The sequence below is a fragment of the Penicillium maclennaniae genome (assembly GCF_028827695.1).
Source record: "Penicillium maclennaniae strain IBT 15551 chromosome Unknown utg000001l:1.0-3280838.0:1.0-3283122.0, whole genome shotgun sequence".
NCBI classification, from domain to species: domain Eukaryota; kingdom Fungi; phylum Ascomycota; class Eurotiomycetes; order Eurotiales; family Aspergillaceae; genus Penicillium; species Penicillium maclennaniae.
In genome coordinates, this window is record NW_026623213.1 from 805,289 (window position 1) to 828,308 (window position 23,020).

The window sequence follows — 23,020 nt, forward strand, 5'->3', positions numbered from 1 at the left end:
TCTTGGAATATCGGCGTTTAGCAACTTCCGTCCGATCTTGGCTGCGGTCCCTTTGACTGCTTCCCATATTTAACCTTCTTTCGATGTATTCGTTGATAAGATTCCGGCAATACCAGGTCTGCTAAATATGTTTCAGATAATCTCCTTTGCTTACCTTTCTTCTGACCATTGACCTCTTCCCTCTTTTTTCATTTTTCCTCGAATCTCTCCATGCTCTGAGACACCTGCTACAGGGCGTGAACCCACCTCCTTTCCAAGCCTGTGGGGTCCAAGACAAGTAAGTTGAACCCCCACTCGCCCTCCAAAGTCTTGAGCCATTTCCCTTTTACCTTTAATTGTCGGCATTCTTTACGGCCAACCCTATCCACTGCCCCACAACAAATCTCTGCAGGCTGGCTTTCAGTCTTTTGCCTGTTCAGGGAATTGAAAACGAAAATCAAAAATCCAATAAACCTAAAAAGGCAAAAAACAAAAAAAAAAAAAAAAAAAGATCAAAGCAAAATTACGCCTGCCTAACCCTGTTGGGTGACGTAAAAAAAGCTCGGTTTTACCCACCCAGAACACTAGGATCAGAACACTGGTCTCAATACACTCTACTCAGCCTACCCCATACCCGGATAATCAGTTCCTCTTATATGGCTGCATCCCTACGCTCTCTCCACACCTGTTGCATCTTCTTCCCCTCTCTTTGACCTCTTTCGGGAAAAGTAGTCATTAACATCTGGACAGTCATTTCTATCTGTTCCTTTAGTGATTTCGATCAACAAAGCACCAATATACTCGCCTGGACCGTGGGATTTCGACCCAGCTCCAAATTACTCCATAAGATCGCCAAGCCAGAGCCATCCTGGCCGTCAAAGTCACTCACCCGTCGGGGTCGTCGGTTGGCTTACGAGGTTGGATGGAGACATACTACGGGCACGTCCGCACGCCAGCGGACGCAATTATCCTCTTCGAAGCTTGTCGCGTTGGGATTCTTCCGCGAGTACAGCGACGACTTTCAGAAAAGGAGCGACAGTCGATACGATCCGGCTCCGTATTTGTTTGGGACGAGCGGGAAGCGGGTATGCGACGATGGACCGACGGCAAATCATGGAGCGCTAGTCGGGTATCCGGCAGCTTCTTGACTTATCGCGAGATGGAGGGCAAGCGGGGAGGTGGTAGTGTGTCCCAAGGCTCTGTGCCCAGAGTTGGCAAGACACCGGAAAGCCGAGGTAGTGATGAGGATCGGGGAGATGGAACCGATGAAGGCCCCGATGGCTATCGATATAAGCCGGACGGATTAATGAAGCAGTCCTTCAGTATCACCACCTCAACCGGCCAACACCTTCACTTGATTAGCTACTACTCGCGATCACATCCCTCGGCGGCAAACTTGCAACAACCCACTACCGACCCCGCTTTGCAGCAAGTACGACCGCAGAAGGGACTGTATCCCGAGTCCACCGTCAATGACCAGCAGAATCTCCCAGTTGTTACTCGGGGTCCGATGGCTGGCGCCGCTTATCCTATCACGCCTCACCCCATGGGCGCTTATGCGCCGCGCACCTCACATGCGCCCTCATATCAGCCCCAATATGCTTGGCCCCCCACGCCGTTGGCTACCCCTCCCACTGTCGCCGTGCCGTATGGCGCTGCTTATCTTCCTCCGGTGTCTGCAACTAATGGTCCTCATCCCTATGGCCAACCACAACATCAAACGCCTTCACGTCAACCACCTAGTATTCACGCTCTGCCACCTCCACCCCAAGGTTTGCCCGGTCCCTACGATCGAGCTCACCACCCAGACCCAGCCCTCCCACCAGGCGGTCCGCCGGCAGCTGTACCAGCTGGATATCCAGGGCGATCGCCGCGCACTATGCACGAGTCTATCCATGAGCAGCGCAGCCCTCGCTCGTTCGGACCGCCCGCAACAGATCCCCGCCTTGCCTCGCCCCGAGTACCAAATTCAGCCATGCCGCAAGTCAACGGAGTCGCTCATAGCCCGCACATGCTGAAGCGAGAGCCTCAATCGCTCGCTTCCCTGCAGCAGCTCGTTCCCGCGGGCACCCCGCCCAAGCCAGCGGAATCGGGCGTCCCTGGCATCGGCTCGTTAATGAGCGGCACATCCTTGGCTCCGATCTCAGGACCGGACGGACCAGCAACTGGCCCTGGAAGTCCCAACAGCCGTCAGCCCTCTATCAGCCGAGTCGACGGACCACGGGGATATTCCCGACGAGAAAATGAGTTTCGCAGGTGAGGACATGCGCGCACTGCGCCAACTGGACCGGGTATTTACGGCGTAAAGCCTCTCCCAACCTACCTCTGTTCATCTTTTTTCGGATCAGGCAGGAGTCTTCCCATGACTTGATGACTTGTTCAGTCCATTTCGGTTTCTTGAATGTCGTTTCTACTTGTATCGATTCGACCCAGCTTGTTTTTCCTCTCAGCTGGAAAGACCTGTTTATGTGATATCCACTTTTGCTTTTTTTTCTTGTTATTATACTGGGTCATTTTTAGCATTGCATGGGTTGGGACAATCTGCATTGTTCATGCGTGTTGGGCCGCGGGTCACACTTCACGGGCCTATCCTACATTTCTGCATTGGGATCGGTCTACACGGTTGGGATACGGTTCCGGTATTTACTTAGGATAGTCAAAATTGACTTGATCACATTTATCCATATACGTTCATCGATTCTGTATTCCAATGTGGGAAGTATTGGAAAACGTCGGACATATCATAAGACTTGGTCATTGTATCTAGATCTCCCGGAATATTTGTCAGAGTGTACCCATACATTTGATTAAGAATATGTCCAAAGTTCATCGGATGCCCTAGAGTCCAAGGGACGACAAAGTGGCTGGCTTGTGCTATACCCCTGAAGAGGCCATCTGGGCATGCACGGAAGTAGCTGTTAGAGGAGCTTACTCTCTGCGTCTTTCCAGAGTCATTTGAAGCTCGTTCACAAGATACCCTGAATTCAAGTCCTGCGTGATATAGGCCTGCTGTCCGAAGGTCACCCGCTCTCCCCCATCCTTGTCTCACTTTCACTTCTTTTGTCCGCCATAATTTACATCTTTAATCTTCCCTTATTGCATCTCCGCCGTCTCTTTGATTTGGACTCGCATTCCTATTGATAACCCGAGGTAGTCTCCTTTGTCCCCACCACATAACATTCATCCTCTTGCTGGTGTCCCCTTTCCCAGTACCTTGTTCTCTCACGACATCATCACACGTCCGGCTCAACCCACGTATCTTCGTCAACTCAGCCCAACATAGCTCAAGTTGCCGCTGAAGGAAACGTTCAAGAAGCATCCACATAACGTCAAAACATACAATATCATGTCCACAATCGAAATAAGACAGGACGAGTAATCAGGCCAGGAATCTTGATGTCTCTATCTCTTCCATATGCTCGACAGATAGCCCGTGGCTTAATTTTGTTCTACTCCGATACCGTCTGCTATGGACCTCGTGCGCAAGGTTGGGAATGCCCAAGTGTATCTTTTGTCTTTTGAAGCCTGTCAGGATACGGCTCAGCTGCTTCAACACGCCCGATCCAGCCGTGGCTTCCCATTAACCTGATAACCATCACGAAGCTCGACAAGTAGCTTTCATACTGCTAACATTCCTGTACGATGATTGGCGGCGACTTCGTTCGGAAATGAAAGAAGAAGATGGGAAGAGGAAAAGAAATATTCGCCTCGGGACACTACTACCCTTTCGATGGAGCTTCACGTCTTCTGGAAGCCGTTGAGGCCCACCGAAAACACAGGAAGCTCCATGGAGGTCGTCTATAGCATCTAAGTACTCTTCTAACTCGTTTCTTGACTTTGATAGCTTCTTTCGAGTCATGACAGGAAGTACCGCGCCAAACATGGCAGAGTTAACGCTTACACTTCTGCTAATAAGGGTGCCAAGAGCAGGAAGAACTCTGGCAGATAGATTTGAGCTTCCTCAGGCTTAGAGTAATCACACGGAGGCATGATGCAACTAAAAGAATTGTCATGGCCTGAAGATGAAGTGACAATCGGATGCGTGAAACTTCAACGACTTGAAACCCATTTCTGGACGCATTAAGAAGGTCCACTTGGCAAATTGCGGATACTAAGATTGATATCTGTTGGTTTGCGTCTGTTTCTGCAGATTATGCATCGCTTTGCCTGGGCATCACCAATGCGGAATGCTTCTTCACTTCTCTGGGTCTCTAGATACCCCATCCTTCCGTACGTACTGTGATGACTTGTGCTCATTTGCCCTGCAGGGGTTCAAATATCATGTACAGACAAGATGAACTGACCTATCACATCCGTAGGATTAGCACCCAGCTCCGATCTGGCATTTTGACTCGACAACAGTCACCACCCTGCAATGCAATGAGATGACATTCCGCCGTATTGCTTCTGCGCGGACTATGGTATACGCACGACTTGTCACTTGCATTCCCCGCACAATAGTCATTAGTTGACCTCGTCACGAAGCAGGCCCAAGCTTCGGATCAAGAAACTCGGAACCCAATCCGAGACGGGTCAAATCCTGGGGTTGAGAACCTTACAGGAACGCCTTCAGGGGTCAACCAATCGAGAAGCCCATGAACGAAAAATTCTGCTTGTCAAGATGTATGACAGTCAATAGTTTTGCAACGTGTCGATCAGACGGTGCTCGGATCAGACGCTCGAAAATTTCGATAGTCGATGCGCGGTGTACCGATATCTGGGTTTACCTATCGCACCTGTCAGCTCTTTATCTTAACAGCCACGACGTGCGCTGGGGGATGGGGATGCATTCGATAGTCGTGCATATGCCGCTAGATCTTATCACTCGCGCCACTGGTGTCTACCAAAGGGGGAAATTTCAAACTGCGAGTTAAGCTGACGGACATGCCTTGCGCTACTGTGTAGGAGCTTATGGCTTGCAGCTCTTGGAGATTACTAATTGGCAAGATCAACTGTCGCGATCAACCGTTGTGCTGAAGTTACTATCGTATTGTATGGACATGTCACCCCGAGCCATCGGATACTGCTGCCACTTACCTGCAAGGTCTGTAGGTATTGTCGAAGATGGTAGATGGACCCAGTTTCGCGGACTTAGGAGTTCACAAGGAATGGGACCTCTTTTTGCTCTTGTCAGCTTTGTATTCATGGTTCACTTCCTCGACAACAACACCAGCGACGGGATTGCTACCTGAGAAGATCGAGAATGAAGTATTCATCTTCATCCAGCAGATAACAGGACGAAGGGAACTGACGGTCGCTTGACAGAGCTACATCGAATCAAGAACTCGACGCGAGATGCATCTCAATGTGCAATCTTTGAATTTCAGAATAACCGGGGTTACGCATTGTCCCAGCAGGATTTAATATAATTAACGCGAATTGTCTACCTCAAGTCTCCCAAATCTGGGAACTGCCCAGATCCCGATGAGAAGCTTGATGAAGCCATTGCACACACACACACACACACACACACACACACACGACTATCGAGCCACCCAATAGATGAACCTGGAATAGTCAGCGCCGAATATGAAACCTCCGTCGATCGAGGATCGAGGAAGCGGGGTGCATCCGAGTCGTGCGATGCACTAGGTGCCTCTTCCTCAGGTAGGCCGATGGGCCTGCGGGATGATCGAATGCATCCAAAAGGGGGAAGAGTGCCTTAATACGAGAAGAGCAAGGATAAACGAGGGAGATTGACTAACGCTACTTTAGATCGCGATGATCGCCCCCGTTCTTTAGCGCCTGCTTGAATCATTGGGTGGGTAGAAGCGGCCACTTTCCCCCTCTCATGTGTATTGACCCATATTGACCCACAACAAGTGATTCACAAGAGGAGACATCGTTGGGGTACATCATGCCATACAAAATTAACGAGGGAGGTTCCAAATTATCGTCATTGTCTCTAGTTGTTTCTCATCTTTTCTTTTGGCCCCCTACGCGGCCGCTTCGTGTGTTAGGGCGGCCATTCCGCATCTTACGCCCGTAATAGTACTAGACAAGTCCACTTGACTCATGTGTGAACTTGCGAGCTCCGAACCGTGAACTACTGGCTTGATCATGCTTATGCATTCACGCCTTGGTATTCTCGCAAGATTATAGGGTGGCGCTTCTGCTCTAGACCGGCGCCTTGGTCCCGCGAAAGTCAGAATTAAATGCTAATCCAACAAGTCACGCGGTCGTTCTGGCCGTGGAAGAAATGTGTCTGACACGCGGGTGATTGGACCGTTCTGGACTGAAGAGGTCAAAGATCCAAAGCTGATCGGGAACTCGGCAAACCTGCTTTCTTCGGGCAGGTCGATCATGACCCCCTTGGGCTCGAAGAATCCGCAAAAAAAGACGCCAGGCACCCTCTGCGCGACAGTCACAGCCGGTACATTGTCTGAGCCTGGTCTCCAGTTGAGTCAACATCTCGGCGCATCCAGAAGCGTCCTCACCAGTTGGGGGCTACGTGGACTTGGGTATAGTTCGGCACCACCCGATGGTTCAATCTCCACTTAGGACCACGGGGCGGGATTAACCTTCAATCCTTTGGGGAGACCCAGTGTGTGTGTGTGTGTGTGTGTGTGTGTGTGTGTCTTGTGTGCGGCGAAGCGAGGGGGGCAACACTTGCCGAACTGAGGACAGTACGACAGACAGCTGTGTGACCGGTTATGAGTATACCCCGAATGTACCACGGTCGATCCCTCTCGTATGTGACCAAATGAAAAATGACCGGGATTTTGTATCGGATTACATTATTAGTTGCCCATCAGGAGAGGGAAAATCGGTACCTGGGGTCAACTGCACTAGCAGGGATGAGAGGTTTGGCTGAAACTCACTGCGGATTCCCTATCTGGGCCAGCCGTCCCTCAGCTGATGGGCGAATAGGGCCAAGTGGGCTCCGAAGAGAAAGAGAGAGAGCAGTCAATCCCGACTGCAACGAGAGGATTACCCTTCTGGTCGCCCGGCAGATCCGGGGGGGAGCCCTGCACAGCAATACACTCGCAGCGAGGTTCGCCACAATCCCATTTCACCCTTTTTCTGGCGTGTTATTTTCCCCTTCTTTTCCCTTTAACTCGGTCTCTTCTCCTTAGGGGCGCTCACAAGCACGCCTCTTTTGTCTAAGTTCGTGGGCTGAATTAATGGCCCGAACACTCGGAAAAAAAAACACCACAACCTCAGCTGGCAAAAAAAAATATCACAGCTCCTGGCATGAGGACGCCCTTGGAAGATCCGATCGATTGGCTCAGGTGGTGGAAGCAGGAAAAAGGAAGACGTACCCCCCCCGAACCTTGTCATTTCCCTGCAGGCGGATGTCCGTGCTTGGAGATGATCTGGCCCACTTACCCCGGATTTATCCTCGTACAAAAGGGACTCATGGCGTAGTGCGATTTCAATGTCGGCGGACTAGGTGTCGCTGCGCCCGACAGGCCCGTGGAGTCCTTGTTTTCTCGATCGAGTGAACGCCAACGTGCTCCGACTAGATCTCAGGCACTGTCCCCCCCTAATGGGATGGCCCCAACTGATTTCATTGCTGGATCATTGCTGGTGTCGTTACTAAGTCCTAAAGAGTCGTAAAGAGTCGTAAAGAGTCGTAAAGGGTCGTAAAGGGTCGTAAAGGGTCGTAAAGGGTCGTAATGGGGGAGCTGTTTAATTGTCTGCGTATACGATGGTGCTGTAGGTGCAAAGTGAGACGCGGGCTCGAGCCCTTCTGGAGGTCATAAGTACGAAAGTATTAAAACCGGATTATTATAGGAGCTGAGGCACCCGAGCTGTTCCAGGCAGCCCCCCCCCCCTCAGTAGCCGATCTAGAACTCTGACATGATCGTGACCATGACCATGACCATTTCTGCTTTCGTCTAGGTTCTACACTCCCTATGGGCCGTGATGGGGCTCCTTGTGCCGATGTTGGACCCCCCTCCGGAAGCTTACGGTCGATCCCAGGCAACTTGAACAGGGATAAGCAGACATGGTCAAATGTACCCCAGAACTAGAAGACTCGACCCCAAATCACTCACCAGCGTTTTTTCTTTTTTCTTTTTCTTTTTTGCTTTTTAAATCCAATTCCACCCCCATTCCCTCGCTTCGTCACTGCAAATCAGGGCGTCAGATCCAGCATGCTTGGCAGCCTCCCCCGCATGAAAAGTTTAAACAATCCCAAGCCCATTCGTATGACCTCAGGCTATTACCCAACTGTTGAATCGAGTGTGTCCAGTTCGGTCCTTCTGAATATTTTCCGCCTGATCCACTCATCCGCCAAAAGTACTACTAAATCAGTACACTTGCCATTTTGACACCCCTCCCTCCCCCGCCCCCATTTATATCCGCTACATTCCCTTCCCACGTCAACACTCTTTAGCTTGGGATTCTCCCGTCGGCGCCCTATTTCGGGCCCTCCAATGTTGTCGATGCAGAACTCACCGTTTCTCGCCCATCTACACAGCGCGGGTCTGCAGGACTGCGCGGGTTCGGACCTCCCCCCCACGCAGGTATCGGCGCATCCCTCCGAGCCAGCACATCCAGCACCAGCACCGGCACCAGCCCCGATGATACCTCGTCCGGTTCGCCCGACTGGAGCGGCGACCCCGATCGGTCATCGATAAATGTTGATCCGATGGCCTTTGCCCGATCGCACGACTTCATGCTGAATTCCAAAATGGACGCGGCACCCAAAGTCGAGGAGTTGGAGGAGGATATCCAAAGCATCAAGCAGTCCGATGTGGGCCATGGGGGGGATATCGCGGGGGTTCCCGTCACCGTTCCACGGAAACGTGGGCGCCCACGCAAACACCCGTTGCCATCACCCGGAGGCCAGGGCAAGGTCACCAAGGGTCGGTCCAAGACCGGCTGTATAACCTGTCGTCGCCGGAAAAAGAAGTGCGATGAGACCAAGCCTGCGTAAGTCGCGTGACATTCCCCGTGTGACCGGAAGATTGATGTCCGATCTTGTAGCTGTCTCAACTGCCAGAAGAATGCGGTCGTGTGTGAAGGATACCCCCCAAAGGAGATTTGGAAAAGCGGGAGACAAAGAATCGCCGATGGTATGTAAGTTCAAAATGGACTTGTAGGACAGACACACTGACCATCCCTCCCCCAGCGAACCGTACCCAGACCCTGGTAACCGTGCCTCGCAGCCTCCCTCTCCTCATCGACGGAATCGAAACGGAAATCGATCGCCGCTTCCTCGATCATTTCGTATATGGATTTAGCCGCGTGCTGACCCTCGTCAACGATGACTCGAACCCGTTCAAGGAGATTCTCTTGCCGATGGCTACGCAACATCGGGGTTTGATGCATTCACTGATGTGTCTGGCTGGATCACATCTTTCCGGTCTAGATCCAGAGCCGAAACTCAAGGAGCGCAAGTACTTCCACTTTCATCGTGCCATCCAAGACTTGAAGGACAACATCACCGCCGCATCATCCCAAGGTGGGGACCAGGACCAGGAGCACGAGCAACAGTTACTGGTCGAGGATCCCATCATCGCATCAACGATCGCCCTCAGCTTAAATACGATCTGTGAGGGCGAAACCAACGGCGAATACCGCCCACACATGGACGCCGCTCGCTACCTTCTCGTATCACAGCAGCCACGGAACGAAAAGTTCCGGCAGTTCATCGTCGAGTTCTTCCAGTATCACGACATATCCAACGCCCTGACCTCTTTGGACCGGCGCCCAACTCTTCTCCAGGCCGGTATGCGCCTACCCGAATTCGTACCGGGGGCGCAAGCGGGCTCGTTCCTGGGTGTCTTTGATGGTCTGTTCAACTACATCTCCGAGATCACCCAGCTCCGCGACCGAATCCGCCAGCGTTTCAGTGAAGGTTACGAGCCGGCCGTGGATTACCAAACGCTGAGTGAAGCTGTCCAGATCGACACAGCCATCCGTAACTGGAAGACCTCTCACGAGGAGGAAACACCAAACTGGATCCTGGCCCAAATTTACCGTCAGTCCACCTGGGTATATCTATACCGCACGATCCGGGCTTCGCGTCCGAGTGAAAAGATCGCTCAAGTCGTCGACGACGGCCTCTCATATCTTGACCGGCTACCCGAGGATGCAGGCGCTTACAGTATCGTATTGATGCCCCTCTTCCTACTCGGCTGCTCTGCCTTTGAGCCACAGCAACGTGAGCGTATTCAAAAGGGCTTTGATTCCCTCAAAGCCTACTCAAACCTGCGCAACATCGAGCCTGCCTTCAAGGTCGTAACGCGGGTCTGGGAGATCATGGACACGAATATCGAGGAAAGCTGGGACTGGGAGAAAATCATCCGTGACATGAACATGGACTTCCTTATCACTTGAGAGCTCACTTTTTCTCTCTACTATCATCGAATACGATGCTCTCACCAACGCTTATTGTGTTTATTTCGTCCGTCCTTGTCTGGAGGAACCACTTGCCCAAGCGAGACGTGTTCCCTCTTTTCCAAGGATCGATTTCCTTGAGTTCTAAAGGCAAACTGCCTAGCATGAAGCTTAATGAGCCTTTATGGAAGGGGGCTGTATTATGCGGCGTTATTTGTTCTTTTGCTGATGTTGATGTTGATGTTGATATTTGATGTGTTCCGACTTGCATCTGCATCTTAAGATGCAGGGGGAGGCCTGCGATTTTTTTTTTTTTGCTATGCGTACGATTTGGAACTTACCTAGAAGCTCTAGGTGAAAGGTATGTCTGAAACATACCGTACATCCACCCCCGTCTCGCACCGCGCGAGAATGCACAAAGTCAAGCCTCAAAAAAAAGTGGTGTTCTAACGGATTGGTGTTCGGCTCCATACTGGATCTGGACCGTGCTTTGATGGCTGGTGTTGTTTGCTCTGGTTGATGGTGTCTTCGCTTTTGACGATCTGGCCGGGTTCACATTATTTCCTGCTGTAAATATTCTTTTGTTCTGTATGTATTTGCCTCAATTGGAACCCTCGCGGATATCCGTGTATAGTATATTTGTGGAATTCATTTGTGAGGAGAAAAAAAGGTCCGAGAGTGCTAGTAACATTGATTTAGCACGCATTTAGCCTCAATAGGACTGTCAGATCCCTGATCGATCGTTTCTTGGTCGCGTCAAAGTCAACTTTCTACCAAGGTGGGTGGATCCCGTTTCCAGCTCAGCTTCAAGCATGCATGTAGTCTATCTTGTAGTCTATCGCTGATCCATGCAGGGATTCCACTTGAGCTATGACTTGATCGGGAAAAAAGATAAGAGAAAGTGGCCAGCCTATCATGCTTGAGAGTTGAATTCCACTGTACATCGGAAGATAGGACCTGCATGTCTCTGCTTCTTTTCCTTTTCAGCGATCTCTATACGAGAATAGATTGGAAGTCCAAGGTTCGAGGCTACATAGATCCTCATACAGGAATCTGGATCGTATCTTGATGAGGGGAATTTCACTTTCCGCATTACACAGGATTGTCAGGGAAATTGTCCGAAACTCTTGCTTGCGCAACCTATGAGAGTCAATTATGTCTCCATTAGGGCTTCTGCACTGTTGGAAAAACTCAAGTTAGCATCCATCCTCCCTCGAAAGCTTGTGTCAATTGATTGATTCCGTCCTTTCACACCCGCTATTTTAGGGTGATTTCAATATCGGCAAAGCCTTGATCAGTCTGAACCTGAATTTAGGCGGTGATTTTGCTGGTTGTGACGTCCTATCCTCCTGGGTTTAGTAGCGACTGAGATCATCCATTGGAGAGTATTGGGGAACGGTGTGCGGACCTCGCCCTGAGAATTCAATACAATGACCCTCTCGAACATTTTGAGTGTAGTATAGGTCATTTACGGCCTACCTATTTTCATAGCAGAGGGAGAAAAGAGAACCAAATTATGCGCAAATGCAGACGTCACCCGGACTGTCTCTCACCAGTTGGTGTTGTGCACCGGTTGGGCTTGCTTTCCCTTCTCCGAATCCTACTTCGTGCATTTTTGACCCGAGCGATTGCAGATTACTCGAAAAACAGAGATGACTATTCTCTTTTGAAACTCTTGGGGGGTTTTTATACTCCGCACCCATTTAGGCAGCGGACCCATAGGTGGGAATGTAAGTGCCACTTCTCAAGCAAATCCCAACTCTCCTCAACCATCTTCACAAAACTTCTTGAAACCTTCCTAGCAAATAACTCTCTTGCATCTCTTGAAAAATGTACCACCAACGCGTTGTCAAAGGGTCGCCCGACTCATGTCCAGACTCGGTTTTAGGGCACGATATAAACCCCTTGGATATTCCCACTCCCAAGAAGGAAGAAATCGAAGTCGGAGATCGAGACATGCGGCTCATTCCGCGTAGGTGACTATCAGTTCCTTTGATCGATTAAACACTGAATAGAAATACAGGTTACAAATTAGGACAAATCGTTCTCATTGAGCTCATGGGACCAAATGTCCTGGGCCAAAGCAGAAGTTGGGCTCTTCGCCAAAGCCTTGTACAGAAGCGTGTAGACTCTCAGAATGAAGGGTTTCTTCGCAGCTATCATCCTTTCCTCCGAGACTCTAAGGAAGTTTTCATCCTAACTCAAAAGGGCTCTGGCAAAAGGGTTTGGGTGGTCACCGGAATCAACAGTACGAGTGACGATATAGCAGGTGGGATGGATATCATTGTTCATCCTTCTTTTGAGACCCCGAAAGAACCATCAACGCTCCCGGATCCTTTAGACCGGGAGATCAACGTGGATGTTCCATTGTCGGCAGAAGCCAGGGCCATGATTCAGGGTGTCTTCCCTAAGTCTGTTGGTGTTTCCGTTGATAAGTGCGAGTGTGTCATTGTTCGGTTTTGTAGTAGAGAGGATATGTTGGAAGCGTGGGGTTTTGGCACGCCTTCTCGGATTGGGGGTATGGTAGTTGGCTATCAAGTCGTTGACACAAGATAGGGCAGCTTTTACGCGGTGGATTTTTCTTTTCTTGAATAGATTTTTTTCTCTCTTTTTCTCATTATGCTCTCACTCTTTGTTCGTTCCTTCTTCGTTTATTTTTCTTTCATCATTTACTTCTTTTTTCACTTTTCCGTTGGTACAGTGACTGGAGAGAATCCTCCTTTTTTTTTTACTCTGTTATTTAAAAAAAAAAAATGCCCGCAACATTATTTGATATGCTTCCAGTTGATCAGTCAGCATCCGTCTAATGTGCAGAGTATGAGGCGGTCCATCAGTCGATTAAGCCCGTTGAACTCGACTGCATCGTGCCACTCTCTGAAACCTTGCCACCCAAGTCTCTCCGATATAATCAGTCTACTGAAAGGCCAATTCCAATCGCAACAAACGATAGAGTCGATCCATAGGGATTCTTCAACGCACACTTAGCCGATACAGTATGTTCGGGCAAAGCCCCGATCTCCACCTTGACCAGTTATTTAAAACACCATAGTTCCAGCGCAGTCTCCCTTAGAAACCTTAGAAATACAAGCGAAGCTAGAGACCTTACTGTATATCTATATTGACAGTTTTCGCGGTCTATTCGCGCGAATTACTTCGGTTTGTGGACAATGGACAATGGACAACGGTCGGGTCGGTCGCAGCGCGGAGTAACCCCGACGCCTCTCATATCCCGCGGGACCCCCGCGAAAAGGTCGGGTTCATTTATCCCGAGCATTCCCCCACACCGCAAGAAGATCCCCTCTTGACAATTCTCAACCTTCCAATAATCCTTTTTGCTTGCGCAGAGCACAACTTCAATTGTCACAAAAACTCAGATCAAAATGTCTTACACCACTGCTATTCAAAGGAGCCTCAGAGGCCCTTCGCCAGCATTCGGCTTCTGGCTCACGTACGTGCCACGATGACTTCATTTGGCGCATTGCGGGGCCTGTCTCGGTCAACAGCAGAAGCCCAAGCTTTCCAGCTTGCTAATTCGCGTTTGCAGTCTCCCCAGTGCTGCTGTTGCGAAGACCATCATTCACGGTGCCTCTGGATCGTCAACAAAGTTCAGCTGGGTTTTGGTTGATGCCGAGCACGGTTTGATTTCCGATTCCAACTATTATGAGGTCTGTCCAGATGGTTCCCAGAGAAATCGCTGGTAGAGCTGACAGTAATCCAGCTCAACAATGCTATTGGTTCTGAAGACGCTAGCCCCGTTATTCGGGTCCCCTGGGCAGAGGAGTGGATGATCAAGCGTGCTCTCGATGCTGGTGCTCACGGCATTATGACTCCTATGTGCCACTCGGAGGTATGTCCGGCTTCAATACAGCTTCGGCATAACTCATAGAACTCCTCTGACACCGCCATACTGTATAGGTTGATGCTGCTAAGATCGTCAGCTGGTGCAAGTACCCTCCCATCGGAACCCGTGGCTACGGTCCCATGTTCGCCCCCCCACTCATTCCCCGGATGCAACCCGGGCCCCGAATACGATGAGGGTTCCCAGCAGTTTGTGACCGTGTGCGTGCAGATTGAGTCGCGACCCGGTGTTGAGAATGTTGAGAAGATTGCAGCTACCCCTGGCATTGATGTCCTCTTCATTGGACCCTTCGATCTTGCCAAGCAGACAGGTGTTACTCGCGGCGGAGAAGAGCACGAGGCTTCTATTCAGCGTATCTTGGCTGCTGCCCATGCTAATGGCAAGAAGGCTGCTATCTTCTGTAAGTTTGCCTAGAACCGAAACCTTGCATCCTGAATTGAAATTTTCTGACTGTGCTTGAAAGGTACCGATGGTAATGACGCTCGCAAGCGTGCCGAGCAAGGATTCGATATGATCTCTGTCAACACTGATGTTGGTGTTATTCGGACGGGTATGCTGAACGAGTTGAAGACCGCCAATGGCGAGACTGTTCAAGGTGGCGCCCGTGAAGGCTATTAGATTCTTTGCATTGACTTGAAATGCGAAATGTATAGATCCTGACATTGATATCAAATATTACCACTTCTAGCATCGCATAGACATTGGGGCTGTTCCACTCCCCGAAGAGACTTGTGGAATAAATATAAACCATGGGCTTCTAATGTTCGTTGCTGACAGCCTTGAAACCCCTCTTGGCTGCTGCGGCAGGAAAGCTACATGGGTTGAGGGGCAAAGTTCTACCTCTGGGGACATGTATAAAGAAGAAGGGGTCACAGCGCCTCCTTGTATCATACATTGCATCGCATAAAAGGAGGCCACTGTCAAGCAGATTGACAAGAAGTACAACTACCCTATGGAGACAGATGGCTTCGCTTAGAGGCAAGGCTGACTCAGACATCAGGCTGACTCAGACATCAGGCTGACCACTCAAGATGAAAAGTGATGATTTATGATGCGTGTCGTGACCCGGGGTAAGTGGATCCTGCTTTAGGCCATCGCCTCGTTTTCGTTTTCGTTGTCGGAGTGTGTATTATGAGCTCGAATTTCCTTTACATCTGCCAACGTTAATACCGTTCTGTTACAAGAAAACTCACCAGTGTGATTTTGTTCTCAAAGCGGTGATATAGCTTTTTCAAGAGTCTCAATACTATCAAAGCACTATTCGATACATTTTAAGTGTACTTTGTTTGGTAGACTAGATCTTTGTGTCCATTTGGAGAAAGTTCAATGAGATCAAAGCTGATGGAGCGCTCTCATACACTCTTTCCTACCTGTCGTGGGGTTTGATACATGTAAGCAATTTACATTTGAGGTCACACTCTCAAATGGGAAAGTTACGGTAATGTAACGTAAGCGAGGACAAGACGAGTGGATAAGCAGCAGAAGAACTAAACCGAACGAGGCCAAGTTCAGTGAAAACGTGATTCTATCGTCGAGATACCAGTCTTCGACAGGGGTATACCGCTCTGACATGTACTTTATTCCCCTTGATGTGCGCGAGAAGATCTCGACACTGGCGAGAGTGCATTGAACTACAAGCTTTGAAGACACTCGGACAGCTTCATCGTTGTGATCCTTTTGACATCATCGCACCTCGGGTCATTTTTTTTTACCTCAGACATCGCCTTTATCATCGTCTAAAAAGATGAGTGCGGGGATCTAGGGGCGTACGCTATTGAGGGGTGCATCTCGTCGGTGTCTCACCCTTCGCGATGGACAAGGACGAGATCGTCAAGGATATCGAGGTCCAGAAGGACACAGGCTTCCACGCGGCCCTTCAGGACGCAGTCTACAATCTCACACTGCGTGATGTCAATCCAGTCAATGTTCAGGTAAGAAATTTGTCTCTTCATCTCGATACTTCCCCTCCAATATGGGAATCATCGCCATCACACTTCTGGCGTCGTCTACGGGGTCAGAAAATCGAAGGTACCTCGAAGACGGTGCTCGATGGAGTTAACGCGAGCATGCCAAGTGGTAGCTTGACAGCTATCATCGGAAGTAGTGGATCGGGGAAAACATCATTGCTCAACCTTATGGCCGGTCGCATGTCACTCTCTCGCGCCTCCGTTGAGGGAGACACTACCTTCAATAACAACACCGAGATCCAAAGCATCCGCAGTGCCTACGTGATGCAAGAGGATGTTCTCGTTCCCACTTTGACTGTCCGTGAGACTCTGCGGTATTCGGCTGATCTGCGACTGCCTCCACCGACCACCCAGGAAGAGCGGTATGCCATCGTGGAGCAGGTTATCCTTGAGCTTGGCCTAAAGGATTGTGCTGATACGCGCATTGGGACGACAGCCCACAAGGGTTGCAGTGGTGGTGAGAAGAGACGCACGAGTATTGGTGTGCAGTTGTTGGCCAATCCCTCGGTTTTGTTCTGCGATGAGCCCACGACCGGCTTGGACGCTACCAGTGCTTTTCAAATTATTCGCACACTAAATCGGCTGGCTCGAGATGGTCGCACCGTGATCGTTTCCATTCATGCACCTCGTTCCGAAATTTGGAGACTTTTCGACAATGTTATCCTTTTGGCTCGGGGCTCACCATTATATAGCGGATCAGTGAGCGACTCAGTGGCGCACTTCGAACAATGCGGCCATATGCTACCTCCATTTGTCAACCCTGCGGAGTTTCTAATAGATTTGGCGGCAATTGATAATCGCACTGAAGCTCTGGAAGCAGCGTCTTATGACAGGGTGAACAATCTTCGGCAGGTGTGGCGATCACGGCCTTTCACAGAGACTGAGGAGAAGCAGCCCCCTCTGGCGCCCGTACTGCGCGGCGTCGGAACAGGAGCAATGAAGAAAGTCTCTTTTCGTAGACAAGTGTGTGTCCTAACATCGCGAACATTCAAGACAACTCTTCGAGACCCAATGGGTGTCGCTGGCAGTTTGCTCGAAGCTGTTGGCATGGCGGTGATCAATGGCTGGATATTCCTACAACTTGATGAAAGCTTGGCAGGGATTCGCTCTCGAGAAGGCAGTCTGTACACTGCCAGCAGTCTCAACGGTTATCTCATTCTGTTGTATGAGACTTACCGATTGACCATCGACATCCGCCTCTTTGACCGCGAGCGGAATGAAGGCGTGGTCGGCGTTCCCGCCTTTCTCATTAGCCGTCGAATCGCACGATTCCCACTGGAAGATCTCCCGGTGCCGCTACTTTTCTCGGTCATCTTCTACTTCATGGTTGGCTATCGCCTCGATGCAGCACAATTCTTTATTTTCTTTGCTTTGACTGTGCTTACGCACTATATCGCTGTTACCTTTGCTGCGGTATCAATCGGTGTCTCAAGAAATTTCCCCGGTGCCAGTCTGGTTGGCAATCTGTCCTTCACCTTGCAGTCGTTTGCATGCGGCTATTTCGTTCAAGGTAACCAAATTCCCGTCTACGTGCGATGGCTCAAATGGTGCGCCTATACGTTCTACATATTCGGCGCACTGTGTGCGAACGAATTCATTGGACCAGGAGGCTCTGAACTTGGTCAATTTTACGCATGTCCATATTCTGACAATCCACTCGATCCGGCTTGCAAAGAATACACTGGACGATATATTATGCAAAGCTTGGGCCTGCCGTCCAATTGGATTTGGCGACCTATCGTTGTGCTGATAGCATTCATGCTCGCTCATTATTTCGTGGCTGGTTTACTGCTCCAGTACAATCGTTATGCCATCGACATTGCCCAAGCTCGAAAGACAGAAGGCGACCCTGCTGCGGGAAAAGCCAAGGTAGCGGTTCGTCCCGCCGAAGATGTGCGACGAGTTGCCATTTCGCTGGAGAAATACGCCTTGGAGATTCGAAAGAAACAGCTTCCATGGCAACGCCCTCTCTCACTTCAGATATTACATCCCATCACGGCAGAATTCATGCCTGGGCAGCTTAACATCATCATGGGACCATCAGGCAGTGGCAAGACGTCACTTCTAAATTCAATTGCCCGCCGCTTGCATGGCTCAGTGGGAACCCATTATCGTCTAGACGGTCGGATGCTGTACAACGGAGCGGTGCCATCGGAAAATGTGATTCGATCAGTGACCTCGTTCGTCACGCAGGACGACGATGCCCTCATGCCATCACTAACGGTGAGGGAGAGTTTAAGATTCGCTGCAGGGTTACGATTACCCACATGGATGTCATCAGAGGAGAAAAACCGCCGGGCAGAGGAAATTCTATACAAGATGGGTCTCAAAGAATGTGCGGACAACCTCATCGGCAGCGAACTAATCAAGGGTATCAGTGGAGGCGAGAAGCGCAGAGTCACCATCGCCATTCAAATCCTTACTGACCCCAAGGTATTATTGCTTGATGAGCCAACCTCGGGTCTTGATGCTTTCACCGCGATGTCAATTATCGAGGTCCTCAAGGGCCTGGCAGCCGAAGGCCGCACCCTGATCATGACTATTCATCAGTCCCGGTCGGATTTGTTCCACCATTTCTCACAAGTCTTGCTCTTAGCTCGAGGCGGATATCCTGTTTACGCGGGCCATGGGCAACAAATGCTTCCCCACTTTGCGGCCTTGGGCCACGAGTGTCCAAAGACGACCAACCCGGCAGATTTTGTCTTGGACTTGATCACAGTTGATCTGCAACAGGAAGACCGCGAAGCCCTCACTCGCCAGCGTGTTCAGCATCTCATAAACAATTGGTCAGAGTCAACTCCTGTTCTGGGACGCGCCTCGTCTCGGATTGCAACGCCCGCCGAACTTGGTAGTCTTCGTCGCAAGATGCTGCCATTTGTGATCACGTTCCCGATCGTGCTCCGTCGGTCATTTATCAACTTTTGGCGTCAGCCGCCGTTGGTAATGGCGCGGTCGATGCAAGTCTTGGGTATCGGCATCATCATGGCGCTGTTCTTTGCACCACTCAAGAACGATTATGCCGCTGTGCAGTCGCGCATGGGATTTGTGCAGGAGTTCGCAGCGCTGTACTTTGTAGGAATGCTTCAAAACATCGCCATCTACCCAAATGAACGTGATGTCTTCTACCGTGAAGAAGCCGACAATTGCTACTCCGCCGAGACATTCCTTCTCTCTTACACGGCAATCGAGATTCCGTTCGAGATCGTTTCGTCCCTCGTGTTCGGTGTGCTGGCCGCTTTTGCCGATAATATGAAGCGAACAGTGCAAATGTTCCTCATCAGTGCTTTCAATTGTTTCTGCATCATCAATTGCGGCGAGTCCGTAGGCATCATGTTCTGCACTTTGTTCTCACACGTCGGCTTTGCTGTCAACATCACCTCTGTCTTGTTATCTATCTCCACGATCCTCGGTGGCGTGATGAGCCTGAACGTTAACAACGTTCTGCAAGGCATCAACCACCTATCGCCAATCAAGTACGCGATCGCCAACTTGGCACACTACTCGATGCAAGGTCAAAAATTCAGCTGTACCTCCGCCGAGCGACTTGCTAATGGTCAATGCCCGATCAATACTGGAGAAGAGGTGCTTGCACTGTACAACCTCAATAAAGACGGAGCAATGAACATCATGGCACTGGGAGTGGCCACAATCATTTATCGATTCGTGGCATACGCATTGCTCAAGGCGATGCGCTCTCATCACCTGATAGAGCGGTGGCGTGAATGGCGGCGATCTCGTCAGGCAAATTAATGGATTTGCTGGTGTTTTTTTCCGTACCATGTACATAGTTTTAATACCCATTTCGACGTTTCAACAAATTTCCCAAGATAATGACTTTGAAGTAGAGAAATGTCCTGTTCAGACCATGGAGTTGAAGGTTTATCATAATTCGTCTCTTCCAAATCTGGCGAAGCTCTGATAGAGAACATACGTGAGGCTTTTCGGAAATGTAATGAGACCGCTGATAGCATCTATGCATTTCATCCAACACAGACTGATTGAATAATCGTGCTACCAAGATATTCTCGCACGTTAGTTTCGTCATATAATCACACGAATCCGATATCTCCTACTTTTGGTCGACCGGCGCGTTATCTCTTACAGGCTTCCGAGCATGGCTTGTCAATCGGACATGATGATAGTCAGCTACCCTAGCTTGTGAACATGAGCCGAATGTCTCAATTTAGGGATAGCCGGAAAAGAGGTCCTCGAGTTCTGACTGAGTATCTTGAGTATGACAATCCTTAAAATCACTTGTATTATTAATAACTGATTGTATCGAGACTCGGTGTTATAGGCTATCATTCGTGATTCCCCAGGTGTCAAGATCCACAGGAATGGGAGGATTTCCTTCATCGCGGCGTGGTTCGGTTGACATGCGCATCCTTGACACTGACAACAGAGAATTTGGTAGAAACCTCTTCAGCAGGGTGTACCCACCTGGAATGCCCGGGCATAAAATTATGTGAAATGCCAGATATTCCGTAGAAAACCATGCCCATGGTCCTCCAAAAACCCCTCTGCATTACCCGCTGTGGCGTTTCCCGATACCCATAGCTCAGCCGGGGACCGCGCCTTGAAGACTGTTTCACCATGTACATGTATGCCATTGTTCTTCTGTTCTACTTATCCTTATCTTTTCAATATGCTAAAGTTTCACCGTCGCTCACTCCTCATATTTTCACGCATCTGTTACGATGCAGTGCATGGTGGGGAAAGAAGTCCGTCAAGACAGGAGATGGGCCTAGTCCCACTTGCTCCATGAAAGTCCGAGTAAAGTTCCCAAAAATCAAGGAGATCGCGTAATAATTCGGCTATAGGACTGGATTTTCTGAATGTAAAAATTTGGGTCGATTCATTCGGGCCCAGCCCGAATATTGACCAACTGTATTGCGATTGGATGGAGGCCGGCTTCAGAGTATGGTTGAACCAGTTCCAGACTCTAGCGGATAGCGGTTCAACCACACAAAGGCATCCCAAAACTGTTCCCACAAGTGTCCCAAATGGTCAAGTCGGAAGAAAGAGTTCAGTACCTGTTCTACGCGGTTGGGTCGCGCCTTTCGGGAAGGACAATGGATCAGGCACTTACCCGAACTCGGGATGAGGCAATAGGATCAGTCATCCTACATCTTACTCTAGACTCGAGAACCGGTTTAGCCAGAGGACAAGCCCTACTGGAAAACATCAGGGCACGCTCGGATCTCTTGATGATTCATTGTGGAGCGACACGTCGTTGGGCTGCGATCCGCGAGTAAGCGTTGTCTCTGAAGGCCCACCGGGCGCATCTGGTCGAATCGGACACTTTACTAGGAAGAAAAAATCTTAGAGTGTCCCTGTCTATTATTTGATCTAGAGCCCTTCGAAGCGAGTATTGGTCTTCGCGGTTCCACGCAAAGTGGTCAACAAATCATACTTCGTTCCAGCCATTATTTTCCTTGTTCCATTATTTTTCTTAGTCCAAGAAAGCCGGTGAAATGCGTTTTTTTTTTGGTGGTTCTGATTAGACTTTGCAGGCTTTGCAGGCTTTGCGCGGGTCTCCGGCTGTGGAAGTATGAGAAGCTAGGAAAAATGAATGCATCAAAGAAAGATTTTTTTTTTTTTGTTAAACGTGATGAAAAGTCAAATCTCTATAGTCTATCATGGGCGTCCCCTCTTCTTTAACTCCTGGAGATCCAATCTCCATATCCTGTCCCAAGCGGGGGTATTCAAAGACGTCAAAATATTCATAGCTCGTAGACGACGTCTTGGCCGGGCGGGATCAACCGCTCTCGGTGAGGAGACATGTCGAGTCAACCGAACATGTGGGACAAGGTCCAATCCAAAAAGAAAAATGGGGTCACCTCACTAGGGGGGGGTGAAACGAAGAAAACCAAAAAGGACCACCAAGCTGGCTGGTGGGACGAAAGGTGGAAAGTAGAAAGACCCTTAAGAAAAAAAAGAGTGCGCGGGTCAACCGGCAGGTTCATGTCATTGGAAAAGAAATGACAGTTTAGGCCTGGCCAAGGTTAAGAGCCAGACCGGTGTCGATGGGGCAGCCGTGAGTGGCCTGGTCGTCACTCGGGTACAGGTAGGCGGCAGCGCAAGCACTGTCACCAGCAGCGCAGACAGCAGAGGGGCACGAAGAGGACTGGCCCTCGGAAGGCAGGACGGAGAAACCGTAAGTGGTGAACTCGGAGCTGGTCTCCATGTTGATGCAGGACAGATCCCAGAAGATGGTGTCGGCGGCCTGGGTGTACTCGAACTGGAGCACATCGGACTGGCTGGGGTCGGTGGCCAGCTTGATGGAAACACCGCCACCGTTGGGGTTGGTCTGCCAGGCCTCGGAGTAGGAACCACCGTTGGCAGTCAGGGTCTGCATGGGGCCAACCACGTCGGTTACAGACCAGGCGTAGACGTCTATGTTCAGGTTGTTGGTGATCAGGACGGAGCCACTGGCGGGGCCGGCGTCGTTACGACGGACCATCATGCCCGAGGGCAGAGCAGTAGCCAGAGTGGCAAAGGCAGCGGCAAGGCCGAAAGTCTTGGTGAACATCATGGTGATGGAGATTTTTGAGTTGGTCAAAAAAAAAAAGACTGTGGGTGAGATGTATATAGATCGTGGGGTTTTGATCAAGGATTGTGGTCTGGTCGACAGACTAAGGAATGTCTCGAGAATCGATCTCGGAAAAGAAAGAATGAGGGTAGGTCTTCAAAGAGAGAGAGACGTAGTTTGATCGAGACAGGTCTGGGTGGATGAGGCCCTCTTTATAACTTTTCAAAAGGGTCCCTGCCAGGGACCCCGGATAGGTACCGGTCCAGCAAAAAACGTGTCGAGTGTAGCCACGCAGACCTGATCCATGGATCGAATCTAGGAACAGCGGAGCCGCCTAAAGGCAAAAAAGAGGAGTGGGCCCATAGAAGGCGATTCGCCTGACGTCGCATCGGT

The 23,020-nt window shown here is 50.1% G+C and overlaps 6 protein-coding genes across 6 annotated transcripts; 5 read left to right on the top strand and 1 right to left on the bottom strand.

Moving 5' to 3' along the window:
- Window positions 1–901: 901 nt before the first annotated feature.
- On the top strand, window positions 902–2,239 carry N7477_000300 (camp independent regulatory protein; the record flags this gene model as incomplete). The annotated part of the gene is made up of 1 exon (XM_056961963.1): window positions 902–2,239. One exon carries the CDS (start codon window positions 902–904, stop codon window positions 2,237–2,239), a length of 1,338 nt encoding a protein of 445 aa, XP_056826966.1.
- Window positions 2,240–8,320: 6,081 nt separating this feature from the next.
- On the top strand, window positions 8,321–10,269 carry N7477_000301 (Zn(II)2Cys6 transcription factor; the record flags this gene model as incomplete). The annotated part of the gene is made up of 3 exons (XM_056961964.1): window positions 8,321–8,859; window positions 8,914–9,002; window positions 9,059–10,269. Coding segments are annotated over 3 exons (1,839 nt in total), but the record flags the coding sequence as incomplete, so codon positions are not given.
- A 1,830-nt stretch (window positions 10,270–12,099) lies between these two features.
- Window positions 12,100–12,825, top strand: N7477_000302 (uncharacterized protein; the record flags this gene model as incomplete). The annotated part of the gene is made up of 2 exons (XM_056961965.1): window positions 12,100–12,241; window positions 12,293–12,825. The coding sequence occupies 2 exons, from the start codon at window positions 12,100–12,102 to the stop codon at window positions 12,823–12,825; spliced, it is 675 nt and encodes a 224-aa protein (XP_056826968.1).
- Window positions 12,826–13,649: 824 nt separating this feature from the next.
- Window positions 13,650–14,746, top strand: N7477_000303 (HpcH/HpaI aldolase family protein; the record flags this gene model as incomplete). Its single annotated transcript, XM_056961966.1, has 5 exons — window positions 13,650–13,717; window positions 13,814–13,934; window positions 13,988–14,116; window positions 14,156–14,528; window positions 14,592–14,746. The coding sequence occupies 5 exons, from the start codon at window positions 13,650–13,652 to the stop codon at window positions 14,744–14,746; spliced, it is 846 nt and encodes a 281-aa protein (XP_056826969.1).
- A 1,193-nt stretch (window positions 14,747–15,939) lies between these two features.
- On the top strand, window positions 15,940–19,845 carry N7477_000304 (putative ABC efflux transporter; the record flags this gene model as incomplete). Its single annotated transcript, XM_056961967.1, has 1 exon — window positions 15,940–19,845. The coding sequence occupies one exon, from the start codon at window positions 15,940–15,942 to the stop codon at window positions 19,843–19,845; it is 3,906 nt and encodes a 1,301-aa protein (XP_056826970.1).
- Window positions 19,846–22,084: 2,239 nt separating this feature from the next.
- On the bottom strand, window positions 22,085–22,630 carry N7477_000305 (putative extracellular thaumatin domain protein; the record flags this gene model as incomplete). The annotated part of the gene is made up of 1 exon (XM_056961968.1): window positions 22,085–22,630. One exon carries the CDS (start codon window positions 22,628–22,630, stop codon window positions 22,085–22,087), a length of 546 nt encoding a protein of 181 aa, XP_056826971.1.
- Window positions 22,631–23,020: the final 390 nt, after the last annotated feature.